Genomic DNA, 19,450 nt, shown 5'->3' with positions numbered 1-19,450 from the left:
GTTCCCAAACTTCTCTGTGAACGGATTTGTGGTGAGAGAACCGAGTATGAATAGAGATATGTATTTACTTTTTAAAAGGGTAGGGAAGCTCTCCTTTCCTGTGTGCATACTTGTCTAGGCAATACAAACACTTTCCCCCACGGCTGTCAGCAAACATCCACAGCCATTGTCATTTACTGTCTGACACTCACATAACACAGCCCTAAACCGTTTAACTTAGATTCCTGTCATTTGGGTTGGGCAATGATATGCTTTATTTATATGTATCAGTACTGTACATGTATTGCCAAGTTAGAGTGAATTAATTAACACTGTAAATAGCAAATCCATAATTAGGTCCAGAATATCATTAAAAAGACTTTAATTACATGTTTAAATAAGATCTTGTCACTGCTATATAATTGAACTTTCCTCTTTTTTTTTTTCTACCCTTTCCCCCACAATACAGCCAAGTTCACAGTTTGTCATTGCTAGGGGATTTTAATCAGGATACTCCTGCATCTTAATTAGAGATGAGGGTACCCATTAGTCTTGAAATTAATTGGATTCTCTTTTAAGATTGTCTTGTGATCGCTTTTTTTTTTTAATAGAAAAATAAGCTGGAGGTAAGCATATACATAACATGAAAATCTGTTTCATTTTTCATAAGCATTTGCTAGGAAAATTTCAGCAGTTACCTTCCCAAATAAGGGATGTAGTTATTGTGGCTGTGGAAGGAATCTGCTGGCAATTGTGTGTTACTGTGTTTGTGTGGAATTTTAATTTGGAATTGTCATTCTAGGTGTGTATCCCCTTAATCTGTTGGGGACTATAGATAGGTTTTAGGCAAATTCACTTGAGAGTGTTTCGTTGTGTAGTAGAAGGAGCAATTGTCTTGGTTGGCTCTGTTACTACCTGTTTTTTACTTTGTACTAGTTATTTAACCTCTCGGGGTCCAATTTTCTCATCAATAAAAGGAGGCAGTTGGACTAGATTTTTAGGGTCCCTTCTAGTTCTAAGATTTAACTAATATATGATTAGTAAGAGAAGATAATTTCTAGTTAGAGAAAAGAATAATCTTTTTATGAGTATAGAGAGCCTTTATACATTCACTTAATTTGGATGAGGGCTAGTGTGAATTGGTTTAATGTCTGAATTCTAGAATACTAAATCAATACACATTACAGCTGTTCAAGTTAGGCTTTAACTTAAATTAGGCTAGCAGTATTAACATGTAGAGAAATGTTTGAGAAACCTGTTGCTTTGGATAATTCTGACTTAGAGGACACAAGTTATTTTGGGTAATTAAAAGTAATATTTTCTAAAGTAACTTAAGTATTGCAATAATAATTGCTAACCTTTTAAACATAACCTAACCTTAAAAAAAAAAGTTTAAAGGTAAACTTCAGCCCCTGAATACTAAAAATAATTGAACAGAAATTATAGTAGTTACAGATCAACTCATGAGACAAGGGAGTAGTTTGAAGTTTTAGGGTTCTTTTTCTCCCCCAAATATAAATAAACCTATGTTAATCTTAAAAGATAAAATTATATTTTTGATAGTCATAGCTGACATTGGAACTCTATGACAAGGTTATTCTCTTATTTTAGCAGAATATGTTTTTTGTTTTGTGCCTCTGTGAACAAGCACATATATCCCAGTTAACATTTAGTGCTTTTTAATGAAAAAGCACGTATTGCTCACCACATCTGGTTTCCAGTTACTTTGCTCCAGATTATTTGAGCTGTGAATCTGTAGTGACACCTAGTGGGTGATAAGGATATGAACATTAGTGATTGAAATGAATTTCACAGCCAGCTTCTAGGGCCTTCTGGCATCACGCATTGGCCTTAACCTTCCATTTCTATTTCAGTTTTCATCTGTTGGGATCTGGTTGTTCTGGGAAAATCAAAAGAATCCCCGTTGTTCTTGCCACATTACGGTGAAATATGAAAATGCCTTTTGCTCTCACTACCTAAACCAGAATTATTAAGGTTAGAACAGATCTTCAGGATATCTAATCCAATCCCCTCATTTTTAAGAGGAGGAAACAAACTGAAGCCAAGAGAGAAGAGACTGATGTGAAGCCACATAAGTAAGTGATAGAACCTAAGGGCCTCTGTCATCTGATTTCCAAGCTTTCTGCTATACCCTGTATAGCATTTAATTTTGAGTTTTTAGCTTGAGACATTGGTTTAGATGAAGGAGTGTATATTCAGTGTATTCTCAGCAGAACCAGTGCAGATTAAAAGCATATTTTCTTTCAGTGATACAGGGCTGTGTCTCAAAATAGAGCTGTTGGCAAATGCAATCAAATGCTTTCCCTGTTAGTGAACATCCATGACTAAAGCATACAAGCAGGCAAGGCCCGTCTCAGATGTCATAGAGGAGTTGTTTGCATTGAGGGAGGGCGGGAAGGGAAGATGAGACTAGACCTTAAGTACCCTTCTGAGATTCTGTGAGTCTTCTGGCAAGGAAGAAAGTCTCTGTTCAAATATATGGAATCTTAAAAAAAAAAGGTAGTGATAAACCTAGTGGCAGGGCAGGAATAAAGACAGAATGGACTTGAGGACACTGGGAGGAGGAAGGGTAAGCTGGGACAAAGTGAGAGAGTGGCATGGACATATATACATTACCAATGTGAAATAGATAGCTAGTGGGAAGCAGCCGCATAGCACAGGGAGATCAGCTCGGTGCTTTGTGACCACTTAGAAGGGTGGGATAGGGAGGATGGGAGGGAGATGCAAGAGGGAGGAGATATGGGGATACATGTATATGTATAGCTGATTCACCTTGTTATACAGCAGAAACTAACACACCTCGTAAAGCAATTATACTCCAATAAAGATGTTTAAAAAAAAAAAACACACACTTCCCCCAAAACAAAATTACCCTATTTTCTAATGTATAGCAGGGGAACTGGTATTAAAATAAACAATCGTAATCATGTTAGGGTTTGCGGCACATAGTTTGTTTAATCCAGATTGGATACATCAGGTACAGCAGTGGCACATGACTCAATACTGTAAATGATATACATTTTAACATATGCACTACAGTTTCAAAAGAAGACGACAGGAAACTCAAGAGTTTTTTTTTTTCCCCATAGAAAGTTTTCACATGTTTATCTTCCTGCAGTTTTGTACAGTATTTCTTCTTTGCCATTGTGATGTTGGTAAGCAAAGCCCATTTATTATATGAAAATAGAAAAGAACACACTTGATGTTTTTCACGATAACATTAATGGGGGAGGATGACCTCTAAGGAAAACATTACATTGGAATGTCTGATTATCAAAAATATACCATCCCTCCCACCACCCAGGTTTGTAAAATAGTCTGTTGGTCCAAGGAGCCCCCCAGGACTTGGGTCAGTGCCCTACACTGGTTAGTGTGACATCATCCAGTGTAGTTAAGTAACCTGCTAAGATAAATTCATTCCCACACTTGATGAGAAAAACATAGAACATTCTGAGTAGAAAACAAGACTCAAAAGGAACCCCTTTAAACCTGTTTCTTTTTCTGATCCACTTTCTCTTAGTTCTAATGATGCTCTTCATGATGCTCTTTGGGCTCCGAGGGTGATGGGTCATAACAACGCTTTTCCTTCAATCATTTTAAAGCGTTGCAAATGCTGAGATTTCATAAGGACATCAGAAAGGGAAAATAAAAGTCTTTTTGGTTCCTGTTTGTCATGGTTACCATGCCAACTAGATTAGAAGGGAAACAAATATTGCCTTAGATTAACAGCATTAGGATCTTTCTGCCTTGTAGTTACCTGGTAATTGAAATGAGGGAACCTGGATCACTAGAATTCATTAATAACCTAAACATCTAGGTTTAGATAAATTTCAACCACTACCTCTGCAAAGTTAAAAAAAAAAAAAAGATAAGGAAAAAAATCTAGGTACATCTTTCAATGTACTTTCCCTGCCAATATTCTAACAAGTGACATGATCCCGAACTGCAGGAATCATAGTTTGAAAACTGGGTAAAGTCCTCAACATATCCACAAGTTGACTTTTTTGTTAATTGTCGATCAGCATTAACTATCCACTTTAATTTCTGTTCAAATGATTTTTCTTAATTTCACCTTTCTACTTGCTGACTTTATACTCCTGTATGACTGTAGACTCATGTGTTCAACTATCATTGAGACTATCTAGTCTTTTGAACAAGATTCTATGCAGTTAGTCTTGAGCTTGACACTAGTTACGAAAAGAGGGGATGAAGGAGAAATAGTACAGAGTTTGCTTCTGGAGGTCCTGGTTCAGGGTGGTTTTGAGTATAATGCTTCTTCTCCCTAATTACCAGCCTTGAAATCCAGATATTAAAATATATAAGCAATCTTCAGAGTAATGCAACATGATGTAGAGGAAGAAGTCCCGGGACAAGATGTCTAAGCCCTGGATTGCAAACATAGTTCTGCCACTAACTTGCCATGTGAACTTGAATGTCACTCAGCTTCTTTCTGCCTGTTTTCTTCTCTGTGAATCAAGGATTTAGGTACTTGATCTACTACCACCAGAGGTTGTGGAAAGGATTAAAAGGACTATAGAAGGTATGCTTTAAAATGTTGTCCTAGCCCGCTCTTCATCGAGGAGAGACAGCATTTGACTGAAAAAACCTGACTATTCACTTACTCACCTGTTTTTGACAGAATTGATAGTCCATAGCTAGTTGTATCTAGTGGATGGTGGTTTCCAAAGTATGGTTTGTATTAGTACAGTCAGTGGTTTCCAAGAGCTGTGTCCAAGTAATAATTGACATTCACATAAGACTATGTCTCTAGTTATAGCAAGTAATCTCTGATGGGTCTTCTCTGAAGCATCGTTGCTCTGAGAGGCAGTGGGTGTAGGGAAATCATTAGACTAATAGCCAAGGGACTTGGGTTCTGGTCCCAGTCCTGTCATTAAATAACTGCGTGACCTTGAGTAGGTCACTTAATTTCTCTGGGCCTCAGCCTTCTATACTGTAAAATGACTTAGATATTCTTTAATCTCTTCTAGTTCTGATTCACTCTATTCCATGTTTTCTAAGTTTCCATTCATTTCAATGTAGCTTATTGGTTGGTTGGTTGGTTGGTTGGTTGGTTGGTTTTTAACCCTCCCTAATGTTGAGTAGGATTGAATGGGATAGGTAGTTTTGTAAATCTTCTATTATGCTGAAGTGGTTCATGAACTATGAAAGCTCGAGTCATTTCACCAGAAAGCCATTGCCCCCTGAAAACCCTGATAATATCCTGGTTCTTCAGTCACTGGCCAATGAGTTAGACATTCAACTAATTTGGCACACTTTGGACCTTCTTTTTACTTACAAATGCCCTTTAGCAGTGTAGTCTTGCTCTATTCTGTTGTGTAGATGAGCCATTTTCTTGTGTGAACTGGGTCTCTCATCTTTGGCTAAGGCTACATTGGGGGATGGAGATGAAGGGGTTAGTCTAATAATGGTGGTTTAGGAACTGGCGTAATGTGGGATTTGAAAATGAAATTGAAGAAATTCAAAACATTCAGTTCATTAGGGTCAAAAAAATGGGAAATTATTTGGGACGTGATTTTTTTAAATTTCATTAATTTTTGTGGGAACCACTAGTAAGCTCCCCTGGTGCACTACCAAACAGGTCCTGGGCTGGAGCAGTCATTATTCTAACTCTGTGATGACCTGTTCTTAAACACAGGCAGTTCGTATGTGTGTGTAACCATGTTCCTATTTACCTCTTTATCCTTTACCCCCATTCAGTTCCTATGATATATACTTAGAAACTTAAACCTTGTTTAACTTTGTTCCATTACCCATTCTTTCAAAAGAAAAATTCCTTTTCTAGTCCTTTGCCTGCCCTCTAAATGGAGTCCAGCCCAGTCCTCTGCCTTCCCTAATGAGATATGTGGATGACGTGAATGGGATTAAGTATGCAAGTGTGTTTAGGTTGTTGTGTGTTTGTGTGTACACACGTATTCCTCTGTAATTGTAAAGCTTTTCTGCCTACTTTACACCATAAGCTCAGAGGGCCAGACCACCCCATTCTCAGGTTAGGGGGAAATCCTTGAGGCCAGACCCAGAGAAGGGACGCAGTCAGTGGTCAATGAGGATAGCGTAAAGGAGAAGGCTCCGTCTCCTCTGCCCTTCTGCTCACCTTCTGGTTAGGTGCCACCTCACAACCCTTTGACTTTCTTCTTCTACAGGGTCAGTAGAGCTGGGGTCATAGGGAAGCCCATTGAAGGTGTTATTAGGTTCCCAGCTAGTGAAACTCTTCTGGATGGCTGAGGTGGGCAGAAAAATTCTTGGCCTACCATTAAACAGCTAACCACTAAGCTGTTGAATGGATAAAGAGTTCCCAAGGAGCTCCTGTGTCTCAGAGTCCAGGCTAGAGAGACTGCAATAGGGTAGCTGGAGACTGGGGAAGGCGGAAAGGGCCTGGTCACTAACCCCGAGGCCCACCTGCTCTGCTAAAAGCAGTGAAAATTGATTGGATTCCAGAAATGCTGTTCCCAGCCCCATCAGGATGCAAACCACTTGCACAGAAATGTGTCCAGGTTTTCCAAAAATAATATTCACTTCCTCACTTGCAGGGAGGTGATCAGGCTTCTCCCCCATTTCAGTTATCTTCAGGGACATCAGACCTGAAGACTCTTCAGATCTCAAGGCATCATTCAGACCAGATAAGAATCATCTATATTCTCTCACTTGATTTCACGCTTTGGAGCATCCTTCGTGAGGCACACAGGCTTAACCTTCTGCAGCCTCCGTGGGAGTTGCCTCAGGTGTGAGATAAGTCAGAAGCTTGGTCCCCGTACCGCTGCCTTCTCTGCGGGAAACTGCTCATGGGGCCTCTTGTCAGAGCTCTGGATGGGCTTTATGGTGGGTCCTGAAAGAAGGGTACAGAGCAAGGTGCCACAGGGGTTGACTGCAGCTGGGAGCCCTGGGTTCTTCTGTTCTCTCTTCACTGGCACACACTGGCATTGCCTGTGCCTCTCAGGTGCTGGCTATTTCCTTTTCCAAGATCCCAGTGAGATAAATCTGGTCATTTCCTTTCTTCCCCAGAAATGGAAACTTCAAACAACACCAGTGGTTCCAACCACAAGGGAAGCACTCTGTTCTTTAAGGTGGACTTCCCTCATCCCTAAATGCCCATTTTTGCTTTATTCTTTTCTCTTCCACCACTGCATTCACGTCCTTGGCACGAGTCTGCAGGTGCTTGGCAGTGGAGAAGGCTTTACTAACATGTCTCAGGATCACTGGGGTCCATGTGGAGACAGATGGCTGGACACAGAGAAAAACAGCCAGGGGTGAAGCAGAGAGGTACAGAGACAAAGGAGACAGGGGCAGACAGAGGGTGAGTGTTGCTGTGTGGTCACGTGGCAGCTCTGTGCAGGTCAGCTGGGCAGTGGGGCCCAGGCTCAGTCGACCTCACCTACCTGGGGGAACGGAGAGAGAACTCAGCAGTAACTGACTTCTTAGCCTAAAAGCTTTTGCTATAAAAGGAGAAAAAAAAAAACAAACCCCCTCACAAAATGCATTGTTTTGGTTCAAAGGTATTGGGTCCATGGAGAAAAACATTTCACAAAACTCCGTTGGTGTTTTTGTTTTCCACCTTTTCCCATGAATAAATATTATCCATTAAGAGCCTTGAAAAAGGTGCTTAAATACACAGTGTTATATTTTCTTCCTGTTTTGCATGTGACAACTTGGCCTCTGTGCTGCTCTTGGTCTTGTATTTTCCTCACTGGGGTCTCCAGAAACAATGGTTATTTGGTCTGAGGCTCCCCCCTCCGGGCCCTGTCCTGGCTCACAGCTTATGCCCGCACAGTCCCATCCCTACCCCACCCGCCCTCCCTTTCCTCTGGCCCCTGTGAGATGCAGTGGCACAGGGCTATGTCCACGCTAGCAGCAGTGAACCTCAGGTGCCCCTTTGCTGCCTCTTTCTCCTTCCAGGCACAGGTTTCAGTGTTGGGGGTGCAACAGGGTGGGCAGAAATAGTGGGGGAGGGGGAGGGAGTGGTCACAGTGGCCACCCACCAACATGCCAGCCCCCTTCACTCCCACTACCCGCACTGGCCCTCTGTCCAGTGGTTTTACAAGGCGGAGACCTTGACAACATTGCTGGCTATGGCAGGAATGTTCGTGTTGGAGCCTGGGCTGGCAGGGGGTGGCCGACCTTCCCCCTCTGGGGTTAGCGCTGGGGGAGTAGGAATGCTGATGATGGCTGTGGTGATCTGGGATGTTTTGCAGTTTGGTCTCAGTCCGTCGTCTGCTTTCAAATTAAGGCTGGAACGACTGGGATAAAAAAAGAGTGAGTTGATGATGGTTCGTCTTGCTAGTGTCCCAAAGCTTCCTTGACCCTCTCTCTACCTGTCTAGCTCACAGTAACCGGGAGGTGATTTGGGTGTCCCTCCATCTCTGCTTTTGGTAACTGGCCTGTAATTATCCATTCTGATTATTATTCCTAAACTACCCTGAATTGCAAAAGTCATGTATACTGGGCTTTGGAATTCAGAGTATACGTTTTTCCCTCCAGTGGATTTTTTTCCTATCACTTGTGGCATTTGATTTTGGTTTCCCTGAATTCCTTGCCACTCATTGGAGGTAGTGGGAAGTGGCCTACATATAAGTAGAGAGTCAGTCTGTGATTCAAAATCAGCCTGGGATAAGCCGAAATTTCGTATTATTTCACAATTGTGAAAATTATTGTCTTGAGAAAACAGTCCATTCTTTGCACTAGGGTAGGTCATTTATGGATTTTTGTTGTTGTTGTTCTTATTTTTTCTGGTATCTAACCCCACATTGGGCCTACACCTGCTATAGTATCCTCCAAAGCATATGACGGGCCATTGGGTTAACTTGCAAGGATGAGAAGGAAGGTGGGGGGAGGAAGGTGAGGTGAGGGGCTCATGCATTAGATAAGGGGGAGGGAAGGCTGAGGACCCCCAGGGGTCTCCTAATGCTGAGAGCCTTTCACTCTGTGAAGGGAGCGTCTCAAGCCTTAGGGAGTGATGGGCATGGGAGCCACCCACCTGGTAGTGAGGGAGGGCTGCTCGCTGCCCTGGATGTGGATCGTGCTGAGCTCTTGCATGCTACGCAGGCGGGTGGCCGGTAGGTTGGAATTGGGCAGGTGTGTGGTTTTCTTACTACGACGGGAGCAGCAGGTGGTCGTGAGGCCCGGGTGGCTGGACAGTGAGGGACTCCGTGTGGATGGGTAGTTCTGCATTGAACTCTCCATGCAGTTCTGCTCAAACATCTGTTCATCTATAAACTCGTGGTTCTGTGGGAGGCAGAGGGAGAAGAGGTAGGAGAAGGAGATAGGAAGGAGGAGGAGGGGGATGAGCCCCCGTACTCTGTATAGCTGCCTGTCTCTGTTCTGGGCCTTGGGAGAAGGGCTCCCAGCTGCCTGGAGCACAGATAAGCATTCAGGACATGGGGGATATCCCACAGGCATCAAATAAAGGAAGGAAGAGATTCCCATTGACAGCCCTGGTCATCAGACTGCAGGGCGGAGACTGCGGTTGTGAAATCATGATGTGACATTCACTTCATCTACAGCTTTGGCTGAAGGGATACGGAGGACATGGAGGGACTTAGTGGCATCCTCAGAGCTAGAAGCAAAGACTTGACTGACTTTGCAGGCTTTGACAGGATCTTCTGGTGGTGGGGGCGCAGGGAGGGGCAGGTAAGGAGTCACTAACTATGGGTAGTGGGTAAGCTGGGTTGTCTTTTCTGGATTTACTGGGTGAGATTCTTATGAATCCTGGGCAAGTGTGAGACATAAGTTTTTAAAGGCACTGGATTATTCACAGTACTGGGAGAGCTTTGCTCTTGAAGGCCAATGCGGTCACACACTCAGGGTTATGATTTCTTTTGATTACTCATTTTTTTCCACCTGGTTATGGGGTATGGCTCCTTAATATACCTAAAGGCACAGGATTCCCTAAGTCAAGTGTAAGCATGGGAGGGGGATGGTAACAGACTCCTGATGGAGGCCACCAGGATGGGGTGGAGTGGAGCCCAGGATAACTAAAATATGGCTGTTTAGCCAAGGTGACTAAACATCTATGCCATGAATGGTCTGGCCAAGGCTGCCAGAGTGAGGAGAAAGTCTGAAGAGAAGTAGCATGAGAACAGAGTTGAGAGAGAGACCAGCCCTGACAGCCAATACCAGGAGTCCCCATAGAGCTGGGTGGGTGGCACAGACATATGTGGCACATGGACACTCACAAGGTACCAACATTGGTGCCATGTTCCACCACCCCTCCAAGCCCCTGGGGAGGTCAAAAAAGGGAATCAGAAAGGCACAAAAAAAACTGGAAGCCTGAGCTGGTACTGGGTGTGACAGCAGAGGTAGGATAAACCCAAGAAGAATCAACAGCACATGCAGAGAGCCAGACCAGGGGGTAAGAAGAGGAGACTCCACAGACTCAGAAGAATCAGAGAGAAAAACATCAATTGAAATTTTAAAAAGTTATACCTTGATGGTGGAGGTTCGTACAGATAACAGGGGATCATCCACAAGATAGGACAACCCCTACAGGACAACATGCCAACAGAAGATAGAAACACCATTGATTGTACATTCCAGCATTCCCAGGCTCAGTTTTGACATTCGATCTCTCAATCCCAGCATTCCACCCTTCCAGTCCAACATTCCATCCCTTGCTCCCAGCATTCTTCCTCCTTTGTCCCAACATTCCACCCCTTGAGTCCAACATTCCTCGCCTAAAATCCAGCATTCCATCTCTTTAATCCCAATATCCCCACAATCTGACATTCTTTCCTTCAAATTCAGCATTCCACCCCTTCAATGCCAACATTCCATCCCTTCAAACCCAAATATTTTCACCCATATCCTTTCAACTTACACATTCCACCCAACACATGCAACTTGGAAAGGGCAGTTGGGTCCAGGCCTATTTCTTTGGCAAGCTCTGAGTCTTTGAGAGAAATTCTAGATACGCCTATATGGTTCTTGACACCAAGAAACATTGGATAAGTCCTGGAAACTAGGGTTTTCAGAGTACATTCCCACATTGGAAGCCCTCACTGGGTTCAGCTGCCATCCACAGTGTCCACAGTTGTCCATACTAAGAGTCACCTAACATCTACTTCCCCCACATCTGGGAGGCCAGGATATGGAACACTGAGAATTAGAAAGTTCCTTCCTTAGTGTGCTGAGCCCTGACCATAGGCTTTTTGGGGAAGGAGGTCCTAGAAAAGAACAAGAAGGAGTTTTTCTTTGTCTCTCTTTGGTTGTCCAGCCTAACTTCTCCTCCCTCCCTACTATTCCTAACACTTTTTGCCAAGGCTCCAGGGTTGACCCCACTGCCCTTCCTTTCAGTCTGTTGGTGAGGCACAAGCATCATTCCACATTCCAGCTGGGGCACCCTAAGCCATGACTCATTTTTAGCAATCAGCCTTTCAGAATCTGAATTCCCTGGGAATTGCAGGGTGACTGAGATGGGGTGGTACTAGTAAAATCCCTGGCTAGAGAAATATATGCACTGCCTCTTTCATTCACTCTCTCCTGTTCCAAGTGGAATGGAAGGAGAAAAGGGACCCGCAAATTGCATCAACCTAGCCCCAGGGATAGGACAAAAGCTGACATTCTTCTCTGCTGTCCTGCAGTAATCTAGTATAAATTCAGCCCTAGCTTTGAAGAGGGATGCCCATCAGAACTGAGAAACTGATAGACAGAGCCCTTAGGCCTCAGTAACTAAGAAATGGGCTGTGAGGACGGATGTAGGGTGTGTGTGGAAAGACTGGGGGAATGGCCTTCTCTGTGCTGTGGGCCTCCTGACCCTGGCGACTTTGCCCCACTCCTTGGGGTCTTCCTCCTGAGGGCTGATAGAGACCTCATCGCTACTCTTTGGATCTAAGGGGACAAACTTTGACTTCTGAAGCCTGGGGTGAGGACGTGAGGACAGAGTTCTCACTCTGTAAGTTCTGACCTCAGAAAACGGTCAGGAGTCAGGGGTGAGAGGGGAGGTGGCACTGGGCTGGGACTCACAGTGGTTTTTTCCAGGCAGTGCAGCAGGTGATGGTGCTGGCTCTCGATGAGTGACGTGGTCTTGCCCATGTGCTCTCCTTCCGGGGTGCCCTAGGAGGAAAAGAGGAGACACTGAGTATAAAGCTGGTGGCTCTCCTTCTCTCCATCTCCTTCATCTCTCCACAGAAGGGAGGGGGTACTGGAAAAATCTGGATGAACCAAATTTTAGGGTCACCCTAGACCATGCTAGCCTTTGGCTGGGAGCCCTTGAGCTAAAGGGGGTTTGGGGTGATGATGATAACCCTATGGAAGACGTATGTGGAGGGTGGCTGCTACCTGGGGAAAGTTTGGGGCTTTGGGGTGGGAGCGCTTATGCCCTCCATCCTCCCCTCCATCTCCCCACCCCAAGTCCCCCAGGCACCTACCATCAGCTCCAGTGCCTCGTTGAGGAGTCCATTGCGCTTGCTGTGCAGGTAGGCATTGGAGCTCCCTGTTTTGGCCACACGGATCCTGGCAAGGCGGGCCTTCTGTGATTGGCAGAGAGAATAAAAGAGTGAGGGAGGCTGAGAGACAAAAAGACAGTGAGCCTGGCCAAGCCAGCGACAATGGGCTGTCCCAGCGAGGTTGGGTTCCCAGGTGATGTCTGATGAAGGGGAGGAAGCTGCTTCCTCCCCCCCCCACAGGGATCTCTGTTTATAGACCTGGGACTGGGTCAGAGAGGCTGTGACCCCCCTGTATAGAGTGAGCATGGTGATGGTCAGAGTGCCTAGGGGTTTTCACTTGTCTCTCCAGCCTGGGTGTGATCCTGGCCAGGGAAATATCACTCATCAAATTCCTCCCTCCTTCCTCAAATTTCATGACCTTTATCCATTCTACTGAATGCTTTGGGGTATTTCTCATCTCAGACTGCAAGTTCTTTAAAGGAGCCCATGTTATAGCTCTCCTGATTCTCTCCTAGGGTCCAGTGCAATTCCCTGCATACAGCAGGTGCCCAAATACCAGTTAATTATAAGAAAAGCAAGGAGTGTGTATATGTGCCCCTCAACTCCTTCCCCTCTTTCTATTTTTTCCTTAGCATTCATTACTAAGGTAGTATATGTTTTACATATTTATCTTGCTACTGTCTCTCTTTCCCCACAGGAATGTAAACTCCTTGAGGGCAGCGGTTTTTGTTTTGTTCACTGATATATCCCCAGTGCTTAGTAACTTGTAAATCAATAGAAGAATTTACAATTGCATGTCTGTCTTTGCGATGTGTCTATACATGTATATTTTGCTGTGCATGTCTGTGGGAACGAGTGTAGGTACACGTGCGTGTGACAAGGGGCCCAATGTGGGTGTGAGAGAGGAAAGGATGGAGCACATTTCCATACACCACCCTGGCTTTAGCTGCGGCGACTGAGAATCTCCCAGCTCCATCCTTGGAAGCCTTCGGCAGTATCCTGTGCGAGGGTCGCATGGTACCTCAACCACGCGAGCTCATTTCTCTTGCTTGCAGAGGCAGTGGGAAAGGCCGGACACACTGCACAGGCTGACTTCTCTTCTCCTTCCTAATAACCATAATCAGTGTCACCATGACAGCAGCACAGCCACAGTGTGAGGCCTAAGAGGAAAGAGGCTCTGGGAGGGAGGGAGAAGGGACGGGTAGAGGGCTTCCTGCTGGTTTAAAAAAAATGCAGCTTCGCATTTGGGCTCTTGTGGATCTAGACCCAGCTGCAGGAAGAAGAGCCCACAAGGCCTCACAAACCTATTCTGGGGCAGAGGGGTCCTTCCTTCTGCCTCTGGGAAAATCCACATTTAACTTCAGCATGGACTCTGAACAGAGGAGTCCTTGGAAAATTGTGGCAATTTTCATTTCTTGTCACCTTCTCCCCAGCATGGGGAAGTGTCCCCTCCAAGTGTCCTGCTGGGCTGGCTCATCTGCTAAAAGGAGGCCAGGGACTTGGATTTAGGCTGTCAACAGAAGCACAAAGAACACACGATAGCTATTGTTTCCTGGGAAGTCCCCCTGTGACCACTGTGTCCTTGCAGGGACAATTCAACGACCTCCCCTGGTTTCTAAATATGGCGAAGAAGTCAGCCCTTGAGCCTAGGAGATCTGCCTGTAAAACTGAGGAAGAACTCTCCTTTAGACGGAGAATAAAAAGAGGAAGCAGGGAGAGAAAGGATGGTAAGTAAGCCCTACCATTCCTCTTCTCTCTGAGCAAAGAACATGCATTCCAGGTGCAGGACAGTTCTCTTTCCTGGGGATCCTGCTCCAGCCCTCCCCTCAGCTCAATGTCTACATTCAACAAGTTCTTCATCATTTGAGGATGTGGCTATTATTGCTTTGGGTGACTACTGGGTGTTGAGAGCTGCATATGGAAATCCAGTTGTGTCAAGCTCATTTTAGCCTTATATAATTTGATTGCACCACTTACAGCCAGACCATTCTTGTATCTGGGGTCTGTCTTCATTACTTTCTAGAGATGAAAGAGTCTCCTGCTCTCCTTTGTGGCACTCCTTTTAATCTTATCTTACCCTGGGCGCTATTAAAGCAACAGATTGTCATAACAAATGCACTATATCGTTTAATCATTTCCCACATAGGATAAAGAGGTTTGCAATGTATTTATAGAACCATACCCAGCATATGTAATTTGGTGAGGACTTTTGGCTTGACTTTGAGCTCCTGAGAGCCAGAGCCTGTGACTTATGCATAGTTTTATCTTCAGCACCTAGCACAGAGCTTCGCACTATTTGCTCAAGCAAGGCTTGTGATGGCCCAGGAAAGAAGATGATCCTACACAGTCGGTCAGAAATCCATGTTAATAAAGCCATTGTGATGGGCTCAGTCCTTGTGTGGACTGGTCAGCCTCCTTCTCTTCCATGAACATGAGTACAGTGTAAGAGTTCGAAGAATGTAGGGATCATCTAGGCTATTTTAAAGACAAAGAAATGGAGGATGTGAGAGGAAGTGACTTATCCAGGGCAAGATTTCAGCTCAGGTCTTCCAACCTCCCAATGCTGCTTCCATAACACCCCTCTCCTTCTTCCCTGAATTTCAACTCCACTCAGACAAGTTTTTAACTTGATGAGCAAAGCCCAGGAAGTCGCATTTTCAACAGCTGTAGACATTCCAGGGCTGGAGGAGAGGTTTGGATGGAGGATTCTGCCACCCTGGGCATAGTTCCAGGTTCAGGCTAATAAGCTCAAGAATTCTGTCAGCCCCAAGAAGGGTTTCACGATGAAGCACTTCCTAGCTATGTGGCTGGCAGGTGCCCTTGGACCATGAGTATTGACATCTCTACCCTGGGAGAGGCAGAAGAAGGAGAAAGCTGGGAGAAATGGAAAAGCCAAAAGAGAACATGGGCAATTGCACTCTTAGGCATTTATCCCAGAGAAATGAAAACCTATGTTCACACAAAAACCTGCACGTGGCTGTTAACAGCAACTTTATTTATAATAACCCGATGTCCCTCAACAGGCAAACTGTTAATCATAACTGGGATGCATCCATACCAGGGAATACTGCTCAGAAAGGAAAAGGAATGGACTATTGATACACACGACTTGGATGAATCTCCAGGAATTACATGAAATGGAAAAAGCCAATCTCCAAGGTTGCCTACTGTATAAGCCCATTGATATACCATTAAAAAAAATGAAAACGTTTTATAAAGGGAGGACAGATAAATAGTTGCCAGAGGTTAGAGATGGGGTAGAGGTAGAGTGAGGGGGGTGTGGTTATAAAAGATATGGTGGGAGGGACCCTTATGGTGTCGGAACTGTGCAGTACCTCGACTGAGATGGGGGATGTGAACCTGCATAGGTGATAAAACTGTATAAAACTTCACACACGCACACACACACACACACACACACACGGGTACAAGTAAAACTGGGGAAGTCTGAATAGGATTGGCGGATTGCAGCAATGTCCATACGCTGAATATGAAATTTTATAGCTACATGTGAATCTACAATTATTCCAATTAAAGTTTCCATTAAAAATGTTCCCCTCTCGGGCTTCCCTGGTGGCGCAGTGGTTGAGAATCTGCCTGCCAATGCAGGGGACACGGGTTCGAGCCCTGGTCTGGGAAGATCCCACATGCCGCGGAGCAGCTGGGCCCGTGAGCCACAATTACTGAGCCTGCGCGTCTGGAGCCTGTGCTCCGCAACAAGAGAGGCCACGATAGTGAGAGGCCCGCGCACCGTGATGAAGAGTGGTCCCCGCTTGCCACAACTAGAGAAAGCCCTTGCACAGAAACGAAGACCCAACACAGCCATAAAAATAAATAAATTAATTAATTAATTAAAAAAAAAAAAGAAAAACCGCAATTTGAAAAAAAAAAATTGCTTTAAAAAAAAAAAAAACATTTCCCCTCTCTCTGTCCACCGCTAGACCTCCTTACTTGATCTCCAGTTCATTTGGCTTAGAAAACCCAGTCTCTGCAGCAAAGAGCCGTGGAATTATTTCAGTAATAATCCCAAGCAAATCAGTCACGATGGGAAAGGATGACAACTTTTGGAGCCTTTCCTTTCCACCTGAGGCACATGGGCTGGAGCTTACCTTCACAGCTCCTGAGTATGTGGTCTGGGCTGAGAACTGTCATCAGCTCCCCTAACCCCCTTCCTGTCCCATCTCTCCATTCCCCACTGAGTTCCCCAACCTGCCTTCCTTGCCTAGCTGTGACAGACCCAGTGCTGGAAGCAGGCAGTATTCTTGTGTTCTTTTTCTTTTCCTCTCACAGGAAGCCTAAGGCGAAAGAGGCAGAGCTGAGCCTACCGTGAGGAGAGACAGTATCCAGAGGAGGTGAAAACACTGCAAATATTTACTCTGATTTCAAGAGAGAGCAAAGAGGGAGAGGGAGGAGGGTGGGAAGGGAGGCAGAAGGGAGGGAGTCTCATCCTGAGGGGCTAGAGGGAGGAAGAAGCCTAAGCTGATTCCTTCTGGATCTTAATCACACAGGATGAGCTTTGTAAAGTTCTGCAGAGAAATGGTCCCTGTCGTATTCTTTGCGGGGGCAAAACGACAGCGGATGCGATGCTCTAAGAAGTAGGTAAGGGTGTGAGCCCGGAGGGGAAGGGAGCGCAGGAGTGGCTGAAGCACAGTTTGAGTGGGGCTCTTGTGGGCTAGTGTGTGAGCTGAGAATACCTTGGATCCTCAGTGCTCTTCAAAAACCCTGTGTCATGTCATGGCTATTGTAAATAGAGCTGCAATGAACATTGTGGTATATGACTCTTTTTGAATTATGGTTTTCTCCGGGTATATGCCCAGTAGTGGGATTGCTGGGTCGTATGGTAGTTCTATTTTTAGTTTTTTAAGGAACCTCCATACTGTTCTGCACAGTGGCTGTATCAATTTACATTCCCACCCACAGTGCAAGAGGGTTCCCTTTTCTCCACACCCTCTCCAGAGTGAAGTAAGTCAGAAAGAGAAAAACAAATACCGTATGCTAACACATATATATAGAATCTAAAAAAAAAAAAAAAAAAAAAGGTTCTGAAGAGCCTAGGGGCAGCACAGGAATAAAGATGCAGACATAGAGAATGGACTTGAGGACACGGGGAGGGGGAAGGGTAAGCTGGGATGAAGTGAGAGAGTGGCATGGACATATATACACTGCCAAATGTAAAATAGATAGCTAGTGGGAAGCAGCCGCATAGCACAGGGAGATCAGCTCGGTGCCTTGTGTCCACCTGGAGGGGTAGAATAGGGAGGGTGGGAGGGAGACGCAAGAGGGAGGGGATGTGGGGATATATGTATACGTATAGCTGATTCACTTTGTTATACAGCAGAAACTAACACACCATCGTAAAGCAATTATACTCCAATAAAGATGTTAAAAAAAAGCAAAAACAAAAACAAACCCTGTGTCAGCCCTTGCCCAGTGCTGGGGGGTGGGGGGAGGGGGAGACTGAGGTTGCTATAGGACCCCTGACCCTTCAGGGCTTTAGGCTCCTTGATTTGGAAAGGAGATCCCAGTTTCTCCCTGCCCCTTTCTTTAGGACAGCATAATGAATTTAGATATTGTTCACATTTGCCAGCTGACTTGAACGGGGAAAGAGATAAGACTTCTATTTCTGAGCTGGCTAGCAGGGGATGGGGGTGGGGAAGCCCTGAGCTTGGGTGAAGAGGTAGGAAATGGTTCTGGAGGGGATGGAGAGGACAGCAGATCAATCCAAGGCAGGCTGACAACATTAAAAACCCAGGTCAAGATAAGTCAAAATACATTTCCACACAGGCGGAGGGAGACAGCAGGGCAAGGAGGAGGTGACAAAGGCACACAAAAGGGGAGATGCTGGAAGTGGGGACCAACTGGATTTATTATATAACTATGTGATATATATATTATATTATTAAGTATTGTTACATGTAAATTATTATACATTTCAGAGCTAACTTTCATGAACTTTGAGACTTTGTTTCAGTCAGCATACACAGATTTGTTCTGAAATCCTGGATTCCTCTGATATGTCATGGAAACCCTGCCACTTGGGAGTTATCCCTGCAAATGGAAGGTCAGGAGAGAGGATCATGTGGTGAGGAAGTAACCCAGTTGCAATGCATAGGGCCTGGCACATAGTTGGTGCTCAGTAAATGTGTGTGGAATGAATGAATAAAAGAAAGAATAAAATAAGGACATAATGTTTCAGGCCTTCATAAGCTACTCTTTCAGGTCCCCCTGTCCATTGTACCCAGAAAGGCTTTGATCGTACCCCCTGGAGGTTGAGATGCTGCTGAAGGGGGAGTATTTCAGCCCAGAACAGAAGAGAAAGGAAGGCAGGGCCCTGAACCAAGATGGCGGAGTAGAAGGATGTGCTCTCACTCCCTCTTGCGAGAACACCAGAATCACAAATAGCTGCTGGACAATCATCGACAGGAGGACACTGGAACTCACCAAAAAAGATACCCCACATCCAAAGACAAAGGAGAAGCCACAATGAGTTGGTAGGAGGGGCGCAATCATAGTAAAATCAAATCCCATAACTGATGGGTGGGTGACTCACAGACTGGAGAACACTTATACCACAGAAGTCCACCCACTGGAGTGAAGGTTCTGAGCCCAACGTCAGGCTTCCCAACCTGGGGGTCCAGCAATGGGAGGAGGAATTCCTAGAGAATCAGACTTTGAAGCCTAGTGGGATTTGATTGCAGGACTTTGACAGGACTGGGGGAAACAAAGACTCCACTCCTGGAGGGCACACACAAAGTAGTGTGCGCATCGGGACCCAGGGGAAGCAGCAGTGATCCCAGGGGAGACTGAACCAGACCTACCAGCTACTGTTGGAGGGTCTCCTGCAGAGGCGGGGGGTGGATGTAGCTCACCGTGGGGACAAGGAAACTGGCAGCAGAAGTACCGGGAAATACTCCTTGGCATGAGCCCTCCCAGAGTCTGCCATTAGCCCCATCAAAGAGCCCAGGTAGGCTCCAGTGTTGGGTTGCCTCGGGCCAAGCAACCAACAGGGAGGGAACACAGCCCCACCCATGAGCAGTCAAGTGGATTAAAGTTTT

The 19,450-nt window shown here is 45.3% G+C and overlaps 1 protein-coding gene across 2 annotated transcripts in view; it reads right to left on the bottom strand.

The window, feature by feature from the left end:
• Positions 1–8,050: 8,050 nt before the first annotated feature.
• The window catches only part of KCND3 (potassium voltage-gated channel subfamily D member 3), a 221,582-nt gene continuing 210,182 nt past the window's right edge, over positions 8,051–19,450 (bottom strand). Inside the window, exons 3-7 of one of the 2 annotated variants that reach the window (XM_061186173.1) lie at positions 12,378–12,479; positions 11,974–12,063; positions 10,438–10,494; positions 8,990–9,237; positions 8,051–8,252 (exon numbers count right to left, since the gene is read on the bottom strand). In XM_061186173.1, the coding sequence (XP_061042156.1) occupies positions 8,051–8,252; positions 8,990–9,237; positions 10,438–10,494; positions 11,974–12,063; positions 12,378–12,479 (699 nt within the window). The remainder of the gene's footprint in view (positions 8,253–8,989; positions 9,238–10,437; positions 10,495–11,973; positions 12,064–12,377; positions 12,480–19,450) is intronic. The other variant, XM_061186175.1, reaches the window with a different exon arrangement.

The sequence above is a fragment of the Eubalaena glacialis genome, chromosome 3 (assembly GCF_028564815.1).
Source record: "Eubalaena glacialis isolate mEubGla1 chromosome 3, mEubGla1.1.hap2.+ XY, whole genome shotgun sequence".
Lineage (NCBI taxonomy): Eukaryota > Metazoa > Chordata > Mammalia > Artiodactyla > Balaenidae > Eubalaena > Eubalaena glacialis.
The sequence above is the reverse complement of the archived record's forward strand: the minus strand, read 5'-3'. Positions and strand labels throughout refer to the sequence as shown.